Consider the following 19,797-nt stretch of genomic DNA (forward strand, 5'->3'; position numbering starts at 1 on the left):
AAATCAAGCATTCATTATCTGTAAAAATGTTGTTGCCATATCAGAATTTTAAACTTTGATACAGCATTAGTATAAAAAAGGTACGAGTTTCAATACCACGCCAAAAAGTATCAGTACTATTGAATGTATGATTAAAAGAGATTGTATGGTTTTAAACACGTAGTATCAAGAAGTATCGAAGTACTGACAACCTTAGTCTGTAATTATTATTGTTGTTATTATTGTTGCTACGGTCGCTGTTGTTGCTGTGGTCACTGCTCGTTGTCCCCCACCGTTGCTGTTATCGTCGTCATCATCTTCGTGTTCATCATCATCAGTCACTACTATTAGTGCAGTTGTTGCTACTGTTGTTACTGTACACGTCTATCTGTCTGTCTATATCTGTCTGTCTCTTTCTGTCTGTCTCTCTGAAAAAGGTCCTGAGATAACTTCTGTTATGAATTGGCCCTATACAGATAAAATTGAATTGAATTGAATTGAATTAAACAGCATAATGTCACATATGGTTCCATATTTTAGAACAACAGTCCCTCTTGATGTTACCAGAAGGTTTTTCATAAACAGTTTTGTCATCGTCTCACCTATAATCTTCTTTGGGAATCCATTACATGCCATAAAGATCTTAATAAGGCAGAGTGTTTGATTTAAAAGAGAAGCTGCCACTAGTTTTTTGACTCAACAATGACTCTGGTGACCTGGTAGCAAGAGACAAATAAAATAGTAACTGTGCATGGATTTGCCACCATCAGCAGCTTGTAATGTTCAGGAGGGGTGTTATGCAAGCCAAAATTCTGCGTGCAGAAAATTCTGGGTACAGACGTACATCATTACAGATATAAATTAATAAATCTGTGCAATTTGACATATATACATATATATTCAATACTAAAACTTGATTGAAGTTTTTGTAATTCAGTATACTGTGTATTTATTTAGAGATTTTCCAGTCAATTATTTGTGCTATTATTCACACACTTTTACACTGTTGCCACTAAATCTTTTCTGTTTCACCCCAAAAATGATGGGGCATAAATTCACATGAAAGACTGTCTGTGATGCAAATTAATTCACAGAACATAGATATGGACATGCAGAGTTCAAGCTACCTTGCGCTTGGCTTTATTATTCAAAGCAGGCAAAATATTAAACTTGTAGACGAACCGGGCCTGACTTTAAAATGATCATAACTACATATTGTTATAAAAACTGTAATAAAATAAAAAATCTGGAGCTGGTGGGGCACGACAGCACTGATGTTCAGCCATAGATCCGCATTATTTGCTGCCATCATCACGTCAGAGCATACACCAGGCTGTTTCTCCAGTTGTCACCTCCACTCATCGCCCGCTTTTATAATCACGTGCACACTGTAGCTCCATCTGCTGCTGTAGTCTGTCTGCTGTGGATCCTACAAACGTCCTTCATGTCTCCCTTACTCTCATCCAGCTAACTGGATCATTCTTCTGTGTAGCGCACCTCTCAGTGAAACATCAAGTGAAGCTTGTCTGGGCCTGAAGTGCTGGAACAGTATAAAGACCAGTACCAGTAACTGGCCCTCTCAGCTCAGTCTGCATGCTTCATACGCTGAGTCACAGCCACTTGACTCTGTCTGCAGAACTGAGCTCATTTATACGTGGGGGTGGTCACTGAACGTGCACAAAGCCTAAACAAAGACAACTTAAACTCAGGAAATGTGCCTTTAAACAGCAATAGCAGTAAAAACTGCTTCTGTGTTCATCTGTGTGTGGGACAGAAATTACAGTTACATTAAAATGTGGTAGTAACCATATATTTGTGTCTTTTGGCACAGTAATAACATTAATTGCAATAATAAATCTCTCACAAATGATAATTTATGACCTGATTGCCTTAACGACTTTGTAATTAGTGGTTTAAAAAAATGTAATATTTCCAAAAACAACACATTTATGAAATAAGTTGACAGTAAACAAGTGCTCGGAAGTATCCACAGATTCAAACATGAAGCTTTAGATTTTTTTCTCTAAATACAGAAAGAGAGAACGTGTAACAGCATGTTTACAATGTGGTGTAATTATATTTGAAAAAGTGTTACATCTCACATCCCATTTTCCTCAATGTGACATGAACGCAGCATGAGTGCAGCTGCTCACACACACCATCTACTGTCTGAAAAAGGTTCCTGCAAGGCATTGAGCTCAGACGCCATCTTTTTTTTCTGTCTTCTCCTCAGCAAAGGAAAGGAGGCCCCACCCGGCTGACTCTGCCCTCAAAGTCCACGGTGAGATTCCACTGATGCCGAACCTCTTCTATCCTGGCACAATATCAATAATAAGACTTGCTTTTACTGTTTCAATATTGAATGTTTTTTTCCTGTCCTTAGGATGCGGACCTGGCCCGCCTGTTGAGTTCAGGTTCTTTTGGGAACTTGGAGAACCTGAGCCTGGCCTTCACCAACGTCACCAGTGCCTGTGCCGAGCAGCTCATCAAGCTGCCTTCACTCAAACAGCTCAACCTCTGGTCCACACAGGTACACACACACAGGAACACAGCACTGACACACACATCAGTAATCACTAAAGATTCAGTGTCTCATGTATGTTCTCTCTTTCTCTGTTTCTCTTCCTTTAGTTTGGGGATGCAGGGTTGAGGTTGTTATCCGAGCATCTGGCCTGTCTTCAGGTTTTGAACCTGTGTGAGACTCCCGTCACTGATGCTGGTCTGCTGGCTCTCAGTTGTAAGAAAACACACACAAATGAATCATAACTGTCTTCTGTAGAAAGGAACCGAGCTTAGTGAAAATGTGCAGAATGGCTAGATGAATTTAAGGACAAGCTCAGAGGAACCATTTCAAACGATTTTAACCATCTGTAATTTCTGCCGCACACATCAGAACAGTAACAAAACACAAAGTTTGATGACGTGGTGAAGCAGCGTGGGATCATGGGAGTTGTAGTCTTCACCACCATTGCCGTCATTGCAGTCAGCTTCTCCTGGTTAGGATTCCTTCAGTGTTCATGGTTCAGGAGGTTTCTACCGGGAGCCCAATTATCCACAGAGGTCTCCTCCTCTCCAAAACAAACAGACCCGCTGATTAAAACCACTAAACACACTGAATAAAGCAGTTCCACCTTAACAATCACTGCTTCTCCCACACTGTTGGACAGACAAAGGACGTCCCGGAGGGGCTGCGAGCCGAGCTGCTGCTAACGTTAGCTCAGCTTGTTTCTCTGATAACTTAAGATCCAGACGTCCGATGACTAAAATCCTTCATCCGGTTCAAATCTAGAGTTAAAAAGCACCAAGATCTAAACAGTGGATGGTAACAATGTGGCTTCAGACTGGATAAACAGTCAATGTATGACAGCTTCTGACAGACAACCACAACGCTGACGCAGGCACAAAGGGGATATGACACCATTAACAAGCGACCGGTGAAACACAGCGTTACCTGAATGAAGTGACAGAATTCTCTGAGTTTGAACATTGTTGGAAACATTTGGGATAATGTAGAACATGTGTCAAGTGTTCATAGACATTTTAATGCAGAAATGTTAGAGCTTTAACTGTGCTGAGGGTGTATAAGTCAGTTGTTTGTAGGTGTATAAAGAAATTGTGGCTAATTATAACTGTTTGTCTTTTTCAGCCATGAAGAGTCTGTGCAGTCTGAATATGAACAGCACCAAGCTCACTGCTGACACATACGAGGACCTCAAGGTAATACTGCCAGACAACTTACACCATCATGTTTATATTTTAAAAATCTGAATTTATGTTCATGTTGTCATATTCACGTGCAGTAATTAGTGAAGAGAACAGGGGCTCAACAGTGGCACTGTCATCTTGAGTTTGTAGAAAAAGCCTAATGTGAAAGTTATCACTTGTAGTTTATCCTCAGCTTTACAGAGAAGTTTAGTGTCTTTCAGCATATTGTTTTTGGTTTTATGCATCGACATATAAAAGATAAACGTCACGTCTCCACTTCCTCCCACTGTACAAAAATGCCAAATATCCCACATACGTTGGCTGCCATCTTGCACTGGTGACATCATTCGGAGCCAGAGTCTGTGCAGTAGTGATCGGGGTGGGGTCGGCGCAGTATTGAGGTCCCGCCCATACACCTTTTTATAGCTTCAAATAATGAATTAAGTCCAGACTGATCAGAAAAATGAACTCTTGAATATACATTAGAGTGATAAGAACTTCTTAAAAAACAGAAGCCATCTTTGGAAAAAATTAATTTGACAGATATTTAGATTTTTTAGTTTAGCCCATGTCACTCTGCTAATATGGAGGAGCTTTATGACTTATACTGCTGTTGGCCACTAGAGGGCGATAAAGATGTTTTGGAGAGCTGTCATGTCATCCATCTTTATGTTGATGGTTTTTGAAAAAGTAATAAACTTTTATAATAAAAACGATAAACTCTCAATGGACACTACCTGCCAGTAGACAGCTGAGAGACAAAGCAACTAGCTGGTGAACATATTAAAGCTTTTAGCAGCTAAAGAGGAAGATCATTTTAATCATGAGTTGGAGGACACCAAAACAGAGCTAAAAGGCTGCTGAGCCCAGTTTCAGCTACAGCAGCCCTTAGTGGAGCTGAGGTGAAGTAGCTGGAGATCTTCAGAGAATATTGTCTCCATTAAATATGATCCCGTTTCACCCAAATCACTGATAAAGTGGTGTTTTTGTACAGTAATCAGTGAGGCTCTTCACTCTGTGTCACTAAAAGTTGAAGATTGATTGAGTGAGGGTGGATGTCCTGATATTATTGGTTGAAATAGGTTAGTTCACGCTTACATAAGTTTGTGTCATTTTACAGGAAGAAAAAATAATTGGATTTCAATATAAAACACAAAGAAATTTATTTTATTTGTACATTTCTTGGCATATATTGTTAAATATGGTTACAATATGATTGGGGGTGTATTCTTAAAGGGTAAAAAAGGCATTTTTCATTTCACCCTAAATAGGCGATTGTTTGCTAACGTGTTCATGTTCAACAGCTTCATAAAGTGATACTATGTCAGTGAGTTTACAGCTTGCTATCCACAATTGGCCAAAAATTCCTTTCAGGGACATTTCTGATTTTCCTCTAAAGATGCAAAATGACATAGTCCTTTACACGGAACCTCTTTGAAATGAGGAAATTATTTAGAAATTCCTGACCTGTAAAGTGTACGTTTCAAGGTGTTGATGCAGTTCCCATTTGTCTGTGTCTTCCTCTGCAGGCCAAACTGCCCAACCTGAAAGATGTCGATGTTCGGTACACAGAGGCCTGGTGATCAGCCACGCTCACACATCCCCTCATACACAGCCGGACACACACACTGCACACATGCACACACTGCACACAGCCTCAGATACACACAACATGAAAATAGTGTGGTGATGTTGTCTCCGTCGCCGCCATCATTAGACCAGGAGCTCTGACATCGTCCCAGTCTGAGGATCAGCTGATGTATGCAGAACATCTCTGACACACTGACGTCAGCGGAGGAGCCTTCATCAGCTTCATCATCACCAACCCCTGTAGTGACGCCATCATCAGGAAGGAACTTTCTAGTCAGCTTTTTTTCTAAATGAAAAATCTTTATGGACCTCACAGCTCCCCATACTTCTGTCCCCGATGTTCCTTGGACCTTGTTTTTACCGACATGATCAGAGGACCCGCTATATTGTGACAAAAGGGACCCTTCTCTCTCTGTCTTTATCCTTTGCCCTGTCTTTCATATACGGTCTCTCTGTTTTATAGATCCCCAGCCATTGCCCTCCCACCTCTGTGTGTCTGTGTCATGAGGAAAACCCAAATCCACCCCTCTCAGAGCCTTCCTCTCTTATTTCTCTCTCCCGCACTCGTGCGACGAAAGGCCGGATACAGCAGCTCACATTCCAGTTTGCCTCCGATCTGATCCGCAATGTAGCGCTCCAAACAGACGTGTGGGACTGTCGATCACGTCGTCGGCCCTCGCTCCCTCGCGACCTTTGGCTTCAGTTTTCAGGTTCAAATTTAATTGGGGTAAATGAGGTGCTACCTCAAGAGAAAAGAGAGAAAAGAGGACTGTGCCTACTCCTCGTTCACGACACATTCACACACAAAAAGGAAAAAAAAAAAGCTTTTTATCAAGTTGAATGAACATATTTTTCCAGACATCTGTGCTTTCATATATTGTGTGTTTCTATATAAAACATATTCGAAGATAACCCCCAGTGATGACATTTCAGAACCATTTCGGGAGCTCTGCTGGAGAGTTAAATGGCGATGGCAACATTTGTTTAGACTTTTTTTCATTTGTTTTCAGTGTACATACTGATGATCTCCCATTACTATTTAATAGGACGGTTGTGTAGCAGTAGCTGGGTGGTCTGGGACTGCCTAATATTTATAAGTTGTGTCTTTCAAACCTCCTTTACTCTGTCTCTCCTGGATTTTGTCCTGATAGTAATGAAGTACACAGGCCCTGTTGTCTTTTTTTTTTTCCTTCTTTTTTTTGTGTAACATGTAACACAAGAAGCCAACCAAGAGGGCACCCATACATGGATCTCCCTGTACCATGCCATGGTGGAATCGTAGACCTGTAAAGTGGACCTGTTAACAAGACTCATCACCAGCTGAGAGTTGTATATTTTCATATCCTCTGCTATTATTATTATTTTTATTTTTTGGCTCTGTTTGAGACGGCTTTTAAAAAGAAGAAAAGGACACTTGCCAAATATCTTCGTAAGATTTAGTTATTGTTTTGTTTCGTCAGGGTAACGTAAGTGTGGTTTCAGTACTGATTCAAGTGGAACCTGTGGAGAGACGGAGACACTGCTCTGACCCTCCCGCCTCTGCCCTGTGGAGGTCGGAGCGAGGAGTCGCAGTGCTTCTAGTGGAGCTGCGGATGAGTTGCCTATTGTTATCTTTTTATCTGTAACACCACCTGTTTTGAATTGTTCTGCTGTATTTATATTACGCCATAATACATGGGTGACATTTTTAGGCTGTATGGATGAATAAGTCTCATCAGAGAAGTTATTGTACATATTATATCACAATGGGCTATAAGGGACAAAAGATTGAAAAAAAAAAAAAAAAAAGGCACCTTTCGGCCATATTTGCCCCGTCTACATTCCCTCAAAGTGTTGCCTTTTTATTGTGGCAACATTTCATCTGATGTGGTAACTGCCCTGACACACTGCAAGTCTGTCAGAATCTCTTTTTCCTCTCTGTCTGCGCACGGTTTGGCCTAATTTGTCTCGTATCATTGACCCGAGAAGACACAAGACCAGTCAGATTTCTACAGTTTTTTTAGTCAGCCTCGCTCTGACTGTATCCATCCATTTTATTTATTTACGTCGACCTCCAGAATGCTCCGGATGTATGTTGAATCAAGGCAGAAGCTGCAGCAGAGGACAGGATGCCGTCCGATATGAGATACTTTGTTTCCTATTTATTGGGTGCCATGACAGTTTTCTGTTTGGCCTGTAGACTCGGTTTGTGTACGGCCATCTTTGGGTCTGGCTTTAGGACCTTGTGCTCTCTTTCATATCCTCTATGATGTATATACAAGTGTATATAGTCGTCTCCTCCCTTCCTCTCTTTGAACCATTTTTGAATCCTTCTTTTCCTCTATATCTTTTTCTGTATTTCTCTTGGCCTCCCATCGTCGGCAGGCTGGTGTTGCCTTCATCTTAATGTGTGTGTGGTTGTTTTTTTTCACACAAAGTGCACTGTAATCTAACAAATTATGTTTTTCGTAATATCTTTTAAGTTTCCAGCGTCTTTGATTTGATCACTTTAATCAAACATTTGTTTCCTGTGTTCTTGTTTAGTCTTTTTTGCATGTACATGTTGCTGCGTCATCTGGTATTTTTATTTTGTAATTTTGTTTTTATAAAAGGTTTGAAATATGATAAAGGGTTTGATCACTATCTCACTGAGGTTAAGGACTGAAATGGAGAGATCCCATCTAACTGTTGCCTGATTGGTTGTTGCCAGGATCTACCCATGAGCCTTGAAGGATCTTATTGGTCGAGGCAGTTTGGGTTTGATTGATATAGATTTTTTTTTAGGCCAATACCAAAACTGGTACCTTTGGACTGAAGCTGCCCCTAGTTGACATTTAATCGTTTAAGTTTTCATATCAAAGATTTTAATATTTTTTGTTTCCCCAAGAATTTTGTTCTAATCCTGCCAGATAATCATATCAGGTGGACCACACTGACTGGCCATTATCATGTTTAAATGAAGTTGTTCCACACATCAGCAAACTGAGAACAGTTCAGTGTAACTCTACTGTAGCTTTATTTGATCCCAAATGTTTTAAAGGAATAGTTTGACATTTTGAAAAACAGGTCGACTCGCTTTTTTGACAAGCGTAGGTTGAAAAGATTGCTATCAATGTACATCCGGTTAGCTTAGCTTAGCAGAAAGATTACGTGGCAACTTCACAGTGATGAACAGCCTGCAGGAAGTCACTGCATCCAGCCGAGGATCAGCCCACCACATAAGCCCATATACTTCGTTTTTTAGGTAGCTTTAGAGTAGGCAGGTGATACAATACATATCACAATACAGGGGTTATGAATCATAATATATTGCGATACTGTAAGCAAGGCAATATATATAAGTGTCTTTCCATTTAACATGAAGCTACATCTGGATAGCTTAGCATAAAGAGAAAGCATAGATGAAAAGGAGTGGGATGAAAAGATTGCTATCTTTTTTTAGTAAGCTTTAGAGTAAGCAAGAATGTGGCGATACAATACGTATCACAATACAGTGGTTACGAATCATAATATATCACGATACTGTAAGCAAAGCGACATATATTGCGATTAGATTGAGATTGAGAATTGATACAATATCACAATTCAACAATCGCAATATTTTTTTCTATTTTCTCTCACACCTACTTTAGAGGTAGATCTTATTGCCGTTGCTATTTCGCGTTTTCAGTCTTTATGCTAAGCTAAGCTGCTGGCTGTAGCTTCACACTTAAGCTGGTGTTAGTCTTCTCATCTTACTCTGCATGTAAGTGAATGAGCATATTTCCCCAAAATGTCAAGTTATTCCTTTAAAGAGGTGGGCAGTCTTGGGGAAATCCTGTCCCTGAACTCACCCTAGGCCATTATGAGCTGCCACTTGCCCAGCCTGGGTGCCAGCATGTCAAGGGTTATAAATGTAAGGTTTTTGTATTACTGTAGAACATGTAATGGTTGAATAGAAACGCCTCTTCTGTTCTGTCTCCGTATCCTGTGGAGCTCACTGTGCTTTGCTTTCGTTCCCATCCCGATTCCTCCCTCCTGTCTATTATCTCTCTGATGTTTTTTATTCTACACAAACTGTAAAGAGTTTCTACCATGTACAAGTTGTGTACAGCTGTGCTCGAGTCTTAACAGTTGTTATGGAAGGAACAGGGTCAGATGCGGCACAGCCTGACAAATCTGACAGACTGAAAAAAAAACTCTATTTCCCATAATTCCTTGTAGTAAAATCTTTTTTGGCAGCTGGAAAATAGGCGCCCATCATGTTTCTCTCTATTTTTCAGTCTTTCTCCGCATTGATCTGCTTCTCCTGCTGGGTTATTATTATTATTATTGCTGCTGCTGCTGCTCTGTGGCTGTTGTAATAAAAATACAAAAGATCTTCAACAGGAAAAATAACAACTATGATGTGAAATAATTTCAATCAAAAATAAATTGTCTGTGAATATGTTTCAGCTGTGTGTGCCATGTGTTCTTTTTGATCTTGTCACAAGATAAACCTCACTGTGAATCTAAGTAATTAACCACTGTTTTTTTATTAAAAGAGACTCCTTCCCATGACCCCTGTTATTACTACAGTACTACTGCAGTAATTTAACAACAGTTACATGATGCTGCATGTTGGTTCAGTGCAAGTGCGCCATTCTCTACCAACATATAAGCATAAATTGTGTATTTCTTTGTATTATGCTAACTAATAGCATAATAATAATAATCCAAAATGATGCATTATTATTATGTATATACTGTAATATGTCATCAGTCTCCTTTTCTAGCCTGGTGTAGCTACATGTTTTGACAAATAAAAGCAGGTCTCAAATAGAGACCTGGTCTGGATTGTATAGAAATTCTTGAATGTATAAAATCTCCAGCCCAAGTTATATTCATACTGGTTTAAATAAACAATTTGATAGTATATACCATCTTTGCTGAGCAAGGATTTTGTGCAAAAGGAATTAAAGGCCTGTCCCATATAAAGGCCTGCACCAAATATAAGTTGGTTGAGTTCAGCGACTGAAGCAGATAAAAGCCTGGGATATTAAACTCTAGAATACCGCAATAATATTAGATTGTTCTTCAAAAGATGTCGTATTAGAAAGCTAGAAAGACGCCACGGGTTAAAGATAGTTGATTATTGAGTCTCATTCCCAGCGTCAGTATTTGACGACCTGGCAGTGTGACTCAGCAATCAACTAACTCTCTAAGCTCTAATGGGTTGTTTTCGTTCAGGCCCGGTGGATTCTTGCAAATGCCATTAGGAGCACTAGGAGGAGCCAGAGGAACCTGATTTTTCCACAGATTATCTGTTTCATGTACTACTGTCAGGATATAGTATAAATGAAAAATTATTATTATAAATGTTACCTACTGCAGCTTTAATGCAGAGATGTCTCACTCATTTCAAGGGAATATTCTTTGTTGAAATGAGTGTAAAGTTTCAGTTGACAGGGGAGTAGAGAAGCTCTATCTATGATTTTATGCAATATCTGAAGTTCTTGAGATACTGGAGTCTTACACTTCATCATCCAATTTTCTGGTGAGTGAATTTTACTGCTAATCTTTGTGAGTGAATTAGTTGAATCCACCCTTGTGAGCTGTTAAATGGTTAAGTTGTGTGTGAGTGCTGTAGGAGAAATTTCTGTGCACATTATTTGTGCCTTAATCCAATAAGAAAAACGGAAAGTCTATTTTAGGATGGAGCAACTGATTTATACAGTGATGTTTAGTATAACTTTCCCCTTTGAAGGAGAGTGATTTTCTTTCGCTGCGTCTTTATGGTACAACAGTGATGGGAAGAAGAAGATTAGCTTTATAAACTGGCGCTATACATTTAAATAAAATTTCGCAAAATGTTACCAAATTTTTTAAATGAAAAAAACATTAAAATCATGACAATGAGACATTGTGTGAAAAACATGTTTTCTGAAACATTTGTAGGTCAGTGCATCTCTGTAGAACTACAGTGTTTTATTATAATGATGTTTGTCATATTTCACCTTTATCAAAAAACTACAGCTTCTGTGATTTGCATTTTGTGCTTGGCCATTTTGGGATTTTGATAATATTTGGATCAATCGTGCAGCTACGGACTGAGGTACTGCTGCCCATATAGAGTTGAGCTGTTGTGGCGAGCCAAGCTAATTGATGAGATGATCCTGAATAATTTAAACTGTTTTGGTTGGACTGATTATTGCCAGAACACTCAAAGATACACTTCATAGCATAGTTTCATCCTTTCACTGGACTGACAAGAAAGAAATCCAAAGAAGAAACTGTTCATTACTTTAGTCATTGTTTATTGTGCTGATGTCAGTTTCATCTGCTGAGTGATACTGATATTTGGGAGCTGAAATTATTCCAGGTATTTTGGACAAGAATGTAACAGGGTTTTGGGGTTTGGGTTATTTTGACACACTGAGGTTAAACGGTGTGTTGCTGATATACAAAGGGTCATTAAAACATGGTGTGTGAGTAAATCATGTTTGGTGGGCTAATCTTCTTTACTCTTGCTACTTGTGCTTATTGCTCCGTACTCATTTCTAGTGGAAACAAAGTCACTGTTTTAGATGTAGAGATACCCACATCTGTACCACTCTCTGTCTCCTATAGTAAGCTAGAGCTGAGCCTGGTTACAAAATGCAATATAAATTTAGTTATTAGCCCAAAGCTGGCCTCTATTGCCAACTTTTTGGACGGCCTGCTGAACTCTTGCATCTTTAACAACATGAATACATGCTAAATATCATATATTACTGAATCAAATCCAAGTCAAATTAGGAAAGTAAGTTGACATAAATATAGAGGATATAGTTCACCAAGCATACTTTATTGACTCAATTTATAAGAAGGCCACAGAGGAATTATAGAAAAGCTATAAACATCATCAGGCTTCCAATTAAATACATGCAATGTTTTCATTACACTGGATCGAGTCACCTGCTTTCATCAATCTGACTTCACTCAAAAGATACACATGACCACACAGAGAAAATAATGTCACACTTGTGAAAATACACAGCAAAAACATCACTCATGTCATCGGACTCACACAGCCGCCGGTGCCCCCCCCCCCCATGCTCTCTTACACTATTCAGCATATGAAATCAGACACAAAAAAGATGGAACACAAGCTCCTCAGCAGAAGAACAGTCTACTGTACTATTACTTCAGTTAGTGGACACTCTTTTTTAATTGAAAATAAATAGAATCTATGCAAGAGTGTTGCCCATCTCTAACATCATGCAGTTTGAATACAGACCCATCCAGGTTGTTAAAACTACACTGGCTGTCTGTGGGGACCTCCTATCTTACCTCAACCTCCCATCTTATCTGTCATAAAGGAGTCAAACGACTCACTCTCCCTCAACCTGCCTCACCCAGTTCTGCTTAAGTTAATGGTTTTGTATAAATTTCCAAGAAGGCTTTGGGAAAAATAACTCCCTGAGAAGTATGTTCATATTTTCCAATATTTCTATATCTGAGAAAATATTAAGACTTTAAGTTTCTTAAAGGTTATATATATATATGAGATTTAGAACATTAATGTAGCAGCAAACAACTATTCTCTATGTAAAGATACAGTGGAATCATGGTGTCACACTCCCTCTGTCTGTGTTGCTATCGCAGCCTCTCTGTGGTTTGTTTCCATAGCCGGTCTGCTCTGTGTGCACCTGAGTAGAGGGACTGAAACTGCTGTTTTTATCATCTACATCAGTGAATTAAGGCTTTATTTCCACTAAACCAGAGTTGGTCATTGTTGGAACAGTGGAAAGACTAACAAAGTTAGGATGTTACGATGTTATGTGAGGTAAAATGACCATTTTTGTCCATGGAGTCTGGTAGAGAGTGATAGTGATATTACAGCTGTTTCTGGCTAAACCAGTTCTGATCCAATCTGATACTTCTACTGGTCTGATACTGGCAAAAATCACTGGATCAGATATTGGAGGAAAAAATGATGTATGATCCAATGCGATCCTTTAGCCTAAAACTATTAGACATAAAGACTTAAAATTTTGGGCTATGTATTTCTTCCTTCAAGGTTGAAGAATATTTTTTTCACAGTTAGAGCATGATGTTTTTAGATGGCTAGGTTAAACAAGGGCATCCACACAAATGTATATTAACAGCTTAGTTCTTCATCAGAGGGTAAAAGACAGTATTGGATTGGTATTGTATCAGACATGAAAAAGTGGTATCGATCCATACCTGCTTTGAATGAAGTTATGATGTTACAATGATATGCCAGCTGTTTCTGTCTACGGAGTCTGTTAGTGAGTGATAATATGAATAGCAATATTACAGCTTTTTCTGGTTGAAAGGTCGATGCAGGGATCCTAACGTTAGCTTACTTGTTATTGCCATTGGAGCCATTTTTTATAATAATTTTTACATATAACTCGTTGAATTTAGGGTTTATTTCAATTAAACCAGCGTTGGTGATTGTTGAAGACCGTGGAAAGACTAATGAAGTCGGTTTTAGTGAGTTTTGTTTCTGTTGTGGAGTGAGATTCTGGTGCTCTAGAGTGACATACAGCAGCAAGTGAATTTCATATATATAACCTTTAAATAAATAAAAAACGGTTTGGGGGAACATTGGATTTTTGGCATGGAAATGAAAAATTATAATATGTCACAAATGGAAAACTCTTAACTACACAGATCACAATTCCTTTAGTAAGCAGATCTTTAGTCGGCACTTCTCCACCGATCAGGCAGGAAGGGCGTGGACAGGCGAGGTTCTGCGGATTCCTCAGGAGTAGAACTTACTGTTGTTTATCTTCTTTTCTCTTGTCCTGGGACGCAAAGAAGACAGTGGAAACAGAGACTTAACACATTTGCAATTCCATTTAACCACGTAGTCCCCCCCCCTACCCTGTGAGTTTGAGGCTAACCTGTGTCTCTCGCTTGTGCTGACCTCTCTTGTGAGGTGGTTCTGTTGGCGAGGGGCGGCAGCACGAATGTTGGTGTGTGTGTCATACAGGAAAGGTTCACTGCTGAGCTCAGACTGCTTTTTCCTCAGCTGGCTGGAGGACGAGTACAGCTCCTCCTCAGCTCTCTGAAGGACGAGAGTCATACAGTCAGAAATACCTCCATGCTGAAGTCAAACTGTGTAAATCCACACTAATGCGCGCTGTGTGTTTGCTCACCCCCGCTTGCTGTACGCTGATGTGGACCAGCAAAGAGGCTAACTCTAAGTTTTCATTGTAGCCGTTCTTTAGAGGAACAGAGCGGTAACCTGTCGAAACAAAATAAAACACTCAGTCAGCTCTGTGTGCACACAGTTAAACCTGTTAATGATAGGACATCAACCAATTACATCAAACTACACATTTGACCCTTCTTAAGTCCCGCCCCCTTTGGAACCTGGCTCATTATGGTTTAAAGATAAAGGCGACATATAGATAGTCACATCTTAAGGTGGCCAGCTACTGTTAGCAAAACACAAGCTAACTTGCTAGATAATCTGCATCAGCCTTGAGCTAGGTAATTAGTGTTTTGCTAACATTCGCTATCAGATGTGACAAGCTATCTAATGGTTAATGTGGATTAGCTAGTTGGGCAGTGTGTTGCTCAGTAGCAAAACGCTAGCTAACTATCTAGCTAACAATTGGTGTCACTTTTATCTTTCCGTTTCTGGTTCTGATCGAGCCTTGCTATTGGAGCATAGACCAAAAAGAGGCGGGACTTCGGAAGGGTAGGTAACGTTGGAGAAACTAGCAAGAGACAGCTAGATTTTGAAAGTATCCAACCCAAATAAATCCCACCCCCTCCCAGCAGGTAGGTAGGTAGACTGGCAGGTCAATCAGCCAATCATTTCCTTTGGTCTGAATGAAAGGATTAGCTGGGCTACAGGCCTGTGACTGCTGAAGATAACAGATTTTACCATAGCTTTTCATTTATTGATTTCTGTTAGGATGTAAAATAAATTCAACAATATAACAAAAATTGCTTCTGAAACACAGTACATCATCTACCGTAGCTTCAAAGGACCACACTGATGCTTTTATTGTTGTAGCCCCTTTACTTCAAGGCATATCATTAACATTACTGCCTTAGGGCCAGATCCCCTGCTAGTGTGCCCCAGGGCAAAAGGGAGCTGTGTTAATTTGATGAAACACTAATGAAAATAGGAATATTCACCGTATAATATCATATCACATTTAAAGATCCCCTGCAGAAATGTTCTAAGACATATATTCAAATAATCTGTTTGGAACAATAATGTGTGTCTGATATGTGTCTTCTGCAAAAAAATTAAATGTATAATTTCCATATTAAAATCCGTAAAAAGCCATCTCCTCCTTCTACCTCCAGAATCTCTGAATATGCAAACGTTGTTGATTTCTAAAGTTGTCTCCTACTTCACTGTAAAGTCCATTCTCAGTGGATGAGCACTGGTGGCTGCACTGTCTCAAAAGAGGTAAAAGAGAAGGTAAAACTGAAAGGTAATAAGGTAAGTATAGTGTACAGAAATCCTGCTTCTAGGGAAAAAAGTACAGTAATACTCATGCTTGACAATGAGTACTACACGAGCTTCATGAGAGCAGCCATTTACCAGCTCTGGCCCTCTGTGCTCTCTGTGCTCTCTGTGTGTTCTTACCTGAGCGGATGCCTTTGACAGGATATGTGGCCTGAGCCAGGAAGTTGGGGTCTGAGAACATGTCCTCCTCGTTGACGACGAAGCGCAGGAAGGTGAGTTCAGGCTCGTACACGGTGAAGACTATAGGCTCTGCTGGGGCTTTCCACACTGGGTTCAGACCGTTATCACCTGCAGCAGGAAGAACGACAGCATTGTTGGCGTGATCACAAGCAATCTCTCACTCCTCCCTCTCCCCTCTCTCCGTCCCGTAGGTTTAGCTTTCACCCTCCCCATCTCCCACGTTCCCTTTGCTTACGATAGACGATGGTCTTGAACTTCTCTTCTGTGTGTCCGCACAGCTCGATCTCCACGAATGGACTGGCGATGCTGCGGCCGGGTTTAGGAAGGTGTCTGGCTGCAATCACCTGCAGAGGACAGACACAGTAAACTGCTCAGTATGCTGCTATTCACTGCAGCATCATACACCTCTAACAGGATGGAGAAATGGAGACGTTTGATGGAATCTAAATATATCCTAAAGCAACCTCATGATCATGATGTTGATGTATGTGTTAGCCACTTTTTATAAAGTGTGTGTGTTTGTGCACATACTTACCCTGACCACAATGTTGTACTTGACCTTCTTCTTCTCCTGCTGAGGGTTGTAGCCATCGTCGCGCATGAGCTCCGGCTGCAGCACGTAACCAGTATGTCCATTCAGACTGAAGAGGGCGCTGTTCAACTGGGTGTATTTATCTGGGTGGACACGTACACATTATATGCATCTCTGCTTTACACATGTGTCATGAGAGCTGAAAACAGTTTCACCTAGCCTTTAGGCAGCAAGTACTGAATTGATCTAATTATAAAGGAGGGAATCTGTCTATTTTTATGTATGCATGTCCACTGATGAACTGCAAGTCTCGGAAACCAAATTCTATTTTCGTTGATTTTGTGGGTCCAGATGTCTCTATTAATTTAAGCCACGCCCATTTGCGTTTAAATTGATTTTCCAGACCCCATCATTACTCAACTGACCCTCAGGTGTTATTGTTGTGGCACATTAGTAAAGCACTGAATAGAAATGTCTAAAGGTGGTATTAGAAATCAATACACTGTTTTATTTCTAAATCTTCAGACACTTTTCCAAATACAGTTTTGACAGTTCTTTTCATTTACCGGCCTATCACTGAGTCTAAAATGTGGCCATAACAGATAATTAAATTGTATCCACCCACTGCTGCCTGTTCCTGTTCCTACATGTACCCTGATCTTACCTGCCTGCTTGTTGCCTTCTGCTTGTGTTTGCAACCTGCTGCCAATATGTGACAAGCTTCCTGCTTAAAGCTGGGGATAACTTTTAATACAAATATTTGAGGAAACATTTTTATTTCTTGATGTATGTCGCACGTTAGCAAGCATTTAGGCCATGTTCAGACTGAAGGCCAATCTGACCCAAATCAGATTTGTTTTGCTTATATGTGACTCAAATCTGATTTTTCCATGAAAGTGTAAACAGCTCAAATCACATGGAATCGAATATTATCAATTCTGATTCCGGGCACTTTTATATGTGGTCCAAATCAGTGACCTTAGTTTGAACAGTCATATCAGAATTAATGTGACTTTTACGTCACTCTAGACAGACATTGTCATGCAGGTCAATTCAGGACTGTGACCTGTTTAGACTGGAATCAGATTTGAGCAACAAATCAGAATTGAGCTTTTGTATTGTGAACGTAACCTTAGATATCAGTGATAGACAGTGTAATGCATCCGCCAACCAGATTTGGCGGTGATGTTATGTACAGCGAAGGTGGAGCCCTGTTTGTAGTCCTGTTTCTGAAAATAGCCCCATATGTGACCAATCCCTAACACATGGAAGTGGATGGATAGACAAGAGTACAAGAGTATTGTATGGGACCCCCAACATTTCCCTCTGCTCAACCCAGATAAACTACTGTACCTGCAGTCTGGAAGTTGAGAGCCACCATGTGACAGCCAACAGCCCACAGTGGGTAAGGGTCGTAGTTGGAGGACTCCACGCGCTGACCTTTCGGGTAGATCCGACTCAGAGCCTTGCAGTTGTACTGAAGGAAGTCCTTGGTGCGGCTCTTTCCCGGGATCTTGTTCTCCATGAAGGAGCGGATCTCTTTGTAGGTGTAGCTGTCTAGAGACGGAGCAAAGAACAGTGATTTGAGAGGTTAGGGGTCAGCTGCTAACGGTTTCAGGTTGCATCAGTCGATGGCCACAGACCAATGAACTGGACTGAAACTGTGGATACTTTGTGGTCACACTGAATATTTTGAGCTTAACCTGTTAACTAGTTGTGCTAGTTAGCTTAACATGTTGTTAACTGATGGTGCTAGCTGGGAATATAATAGACACCAGATACCTCACTTTTGTTGCTTGCTAAGAAGATTGGTTTGTTATAGAGCTGCAATAATTAGTCGATTAGTTGTCAACTATTATATTAATTGCTTTGAGTCTCTTTTTTTTTAAGAAAAAGTGTCCAAATTATCTGACTTCAGCCTCTGAAAAGTGAATATTTTCTGGTTTCTTTAGTCCTCTATGACAGTTGAGGACGTAACCTTGTGCTTTGGGGAACAGCGATCATCATTTTACACATTTTTCACATTTTATAGAACAACAATTAATCAATTAACCAAGCAAATGATCGAGTCATGGGGTACTCGGATCAAGCAGCCTGCCAGTGATGACAATGCACCAGGTAGCAGAACTTGTCAGCTGGTTGTTGTAGGCTAGTAATGTATGTAGATATAAGACCACGTCTACTGTTTGAGAGATGAGAGTAGAATTCAAAGGCAGTTAAAGCTAAGTTAGGTCAGGGTTAGAGAATGGTCAGAAAGCACAGCAGTTTTATGATGGCAAAGCCTTATAGCCCATCACCCACAGTGTTTCCTTCTGAATTTCTGAACCATTTATGCTATACTCACGACTGGAAAAATAACTAACCTGGGTAAATGACCTCTGAATATGTAACAGCCTTGAATAACAGAGTCATCTGATATAGACTGTTATGGTGTGGATGTTGGTTATGTATGGAAATTCATTCAGTGCATTTCCAAATTTAGATCTGTGTAACACAGGAAGCAGTCTAGTCTTTAGATCTTTCTTTTTAGTCACATCCTGTTTGTTGAACAACTTTGACTTGTGGTGTAAGAACAGTGAAGGTAGCTCCTCGCTGAATAACTCTCAGGTTATTCAGTTTTTCCTCTACAAGAATGAGGTCTGACTGTAAAATGCAGCATGGAGGCAATGAGTCAGTCTGCAACTACATTGCAGTTACATTTCCCACAAATGAATTTGATCAGTACAGAAAAACTGGCTCATTGGATCAAACTTTGTTACACAGGAAATAATAACCAAAATGCTGCTATTGCATTTCCAATCTTCATAGCTAAGATGGCCTTTTCCACATATTTAAATGGACTGTTCAGTTGGAAAGCCACCTACCATAATAGCTTTACTGCTATATTCCAATTAATCAAGTAGTGTATCCAGGAGCTGGTTGGCTTAGCTTAGCATAAAAGACTGAAAGCAGGGGCAAACAGCTAACATTGTGTCAGATTGTCAGTCAGATTTATTCAGCCTTTCCTGACTTGACAAATTCTACACCAGACATTATTTGAGTTCAACTAATTCTAATGCAACTCTTCAAACTTCAGTTCCAATGTATATGTTACAAAAAACTGGGTGTTGGGAGATCTGTGGTTCGGCTGCACGGCTCAAATTCAGCTTATTAACTGACATCCATTGTATTCCTACAATGATACAGTGTCTCATGTCTTAGGCTCTCTGGAGGGCTACACAAATAAGACCAAGTCAAGCTAAAACTAGCCTGCTGTTTAACTTAACACATACATATTGATACGCGATTGGAGCGTATTTCCACTGTGAACCTGTGGTAAAGTTTGTCACTTCAGGTCCTTTTCACACTGTCATGTTGCTCGTGTTCACAG

At 40.1% G+C, this 19,797-nt stretch overlaps 2 protein-coding genes across 2 annotated transcripts in view; one reads left to right on the forward strand and one right to left on the reverse strand.

The window, feature by feature from the left end:
* cmip (c-Maf inducing protein) overlaps positions 1-9,686 on the forward strand; it is a 53,027-nt gene extending 43,341 nt beyond the window's left edge. Inside the window, exons 17-21 of the mRNA XM_051383183.1 lie at positions 2,213-2,260; positions 2,363-2,509; positions 2,611-2,716; positions 3,626-3,696; positions 5,214-9,686. Of these exons, the coding sequence (XP_051239143.1) occupies positions 2,213-2,260; positions 2,363-2,509; positions 2,611-2,716; positions 3,626-3,696; positions 5,214-5,267 (426 nt within the window). The 3' untranslated portion in view covers positions 5,268-9,686. The remainder of the gene's footprint in view (positions 1-2,212; positions 2,261-2,362; positions 2,510-2,610; positions 2,717-3,625; positions 3,697-5,213) is intronic.
* A 2,351-nt stretch (positions 9,687-12,037) lies between these two features.
* The window catches only part of plcg2 (phospholipase C, gamma 2), a 40,726-nt gene continuing 32,966 nt past the window's right edge, over positions 12,038-19,797 (reverse strand). The window contains exons 27-33 of the mRNA XM_051383138.1: positions 17,781-17,984; positions 16,431-16,570; positions 16,131-16,239; positions 15,836-16,003; positions 14,382-14,470; positions 14,127-14,290; positions 12,038-14,027 (exon numbers count right to left, since the gene is read on the reverse strand). Of these exons, the coding sequence (XP_051239098.1) occupies positions 13,985-14,027; positions 14,127-14,290; positions 14,382-14,470; positions 15,836-16,003; positions 16,131-16,239; positions 16,431-16,570; positions 17,781-17,984 (917 nt within the window). The 3' untranslated portion in view covers positions 12,038-13,984. The remainder of the gene's footprint in view (positions 14,028-14,126; positions 14,291-14,381; positions 14,471-15,835; positions 16,004-16,130; positions 16,240-16,430; positions 16,571-17,780; positions 17,985-19,797) is intronic.

This window comes from Dicentrarchus labrax, unplaced genomic scaffold (assembly GCF_905237075.1).
Source record: "Dicentrarchus labrax unplaced genomic scaffold, dlabrax2021, whole genome shotgun sequence".
Taxonomy (NCBI): domain Eukaryota; kingdom Metazoa; phylum Chordata; class Actinopteri; family Moronidae; genus Dicentrarchus; species Dicentrarchus labrax.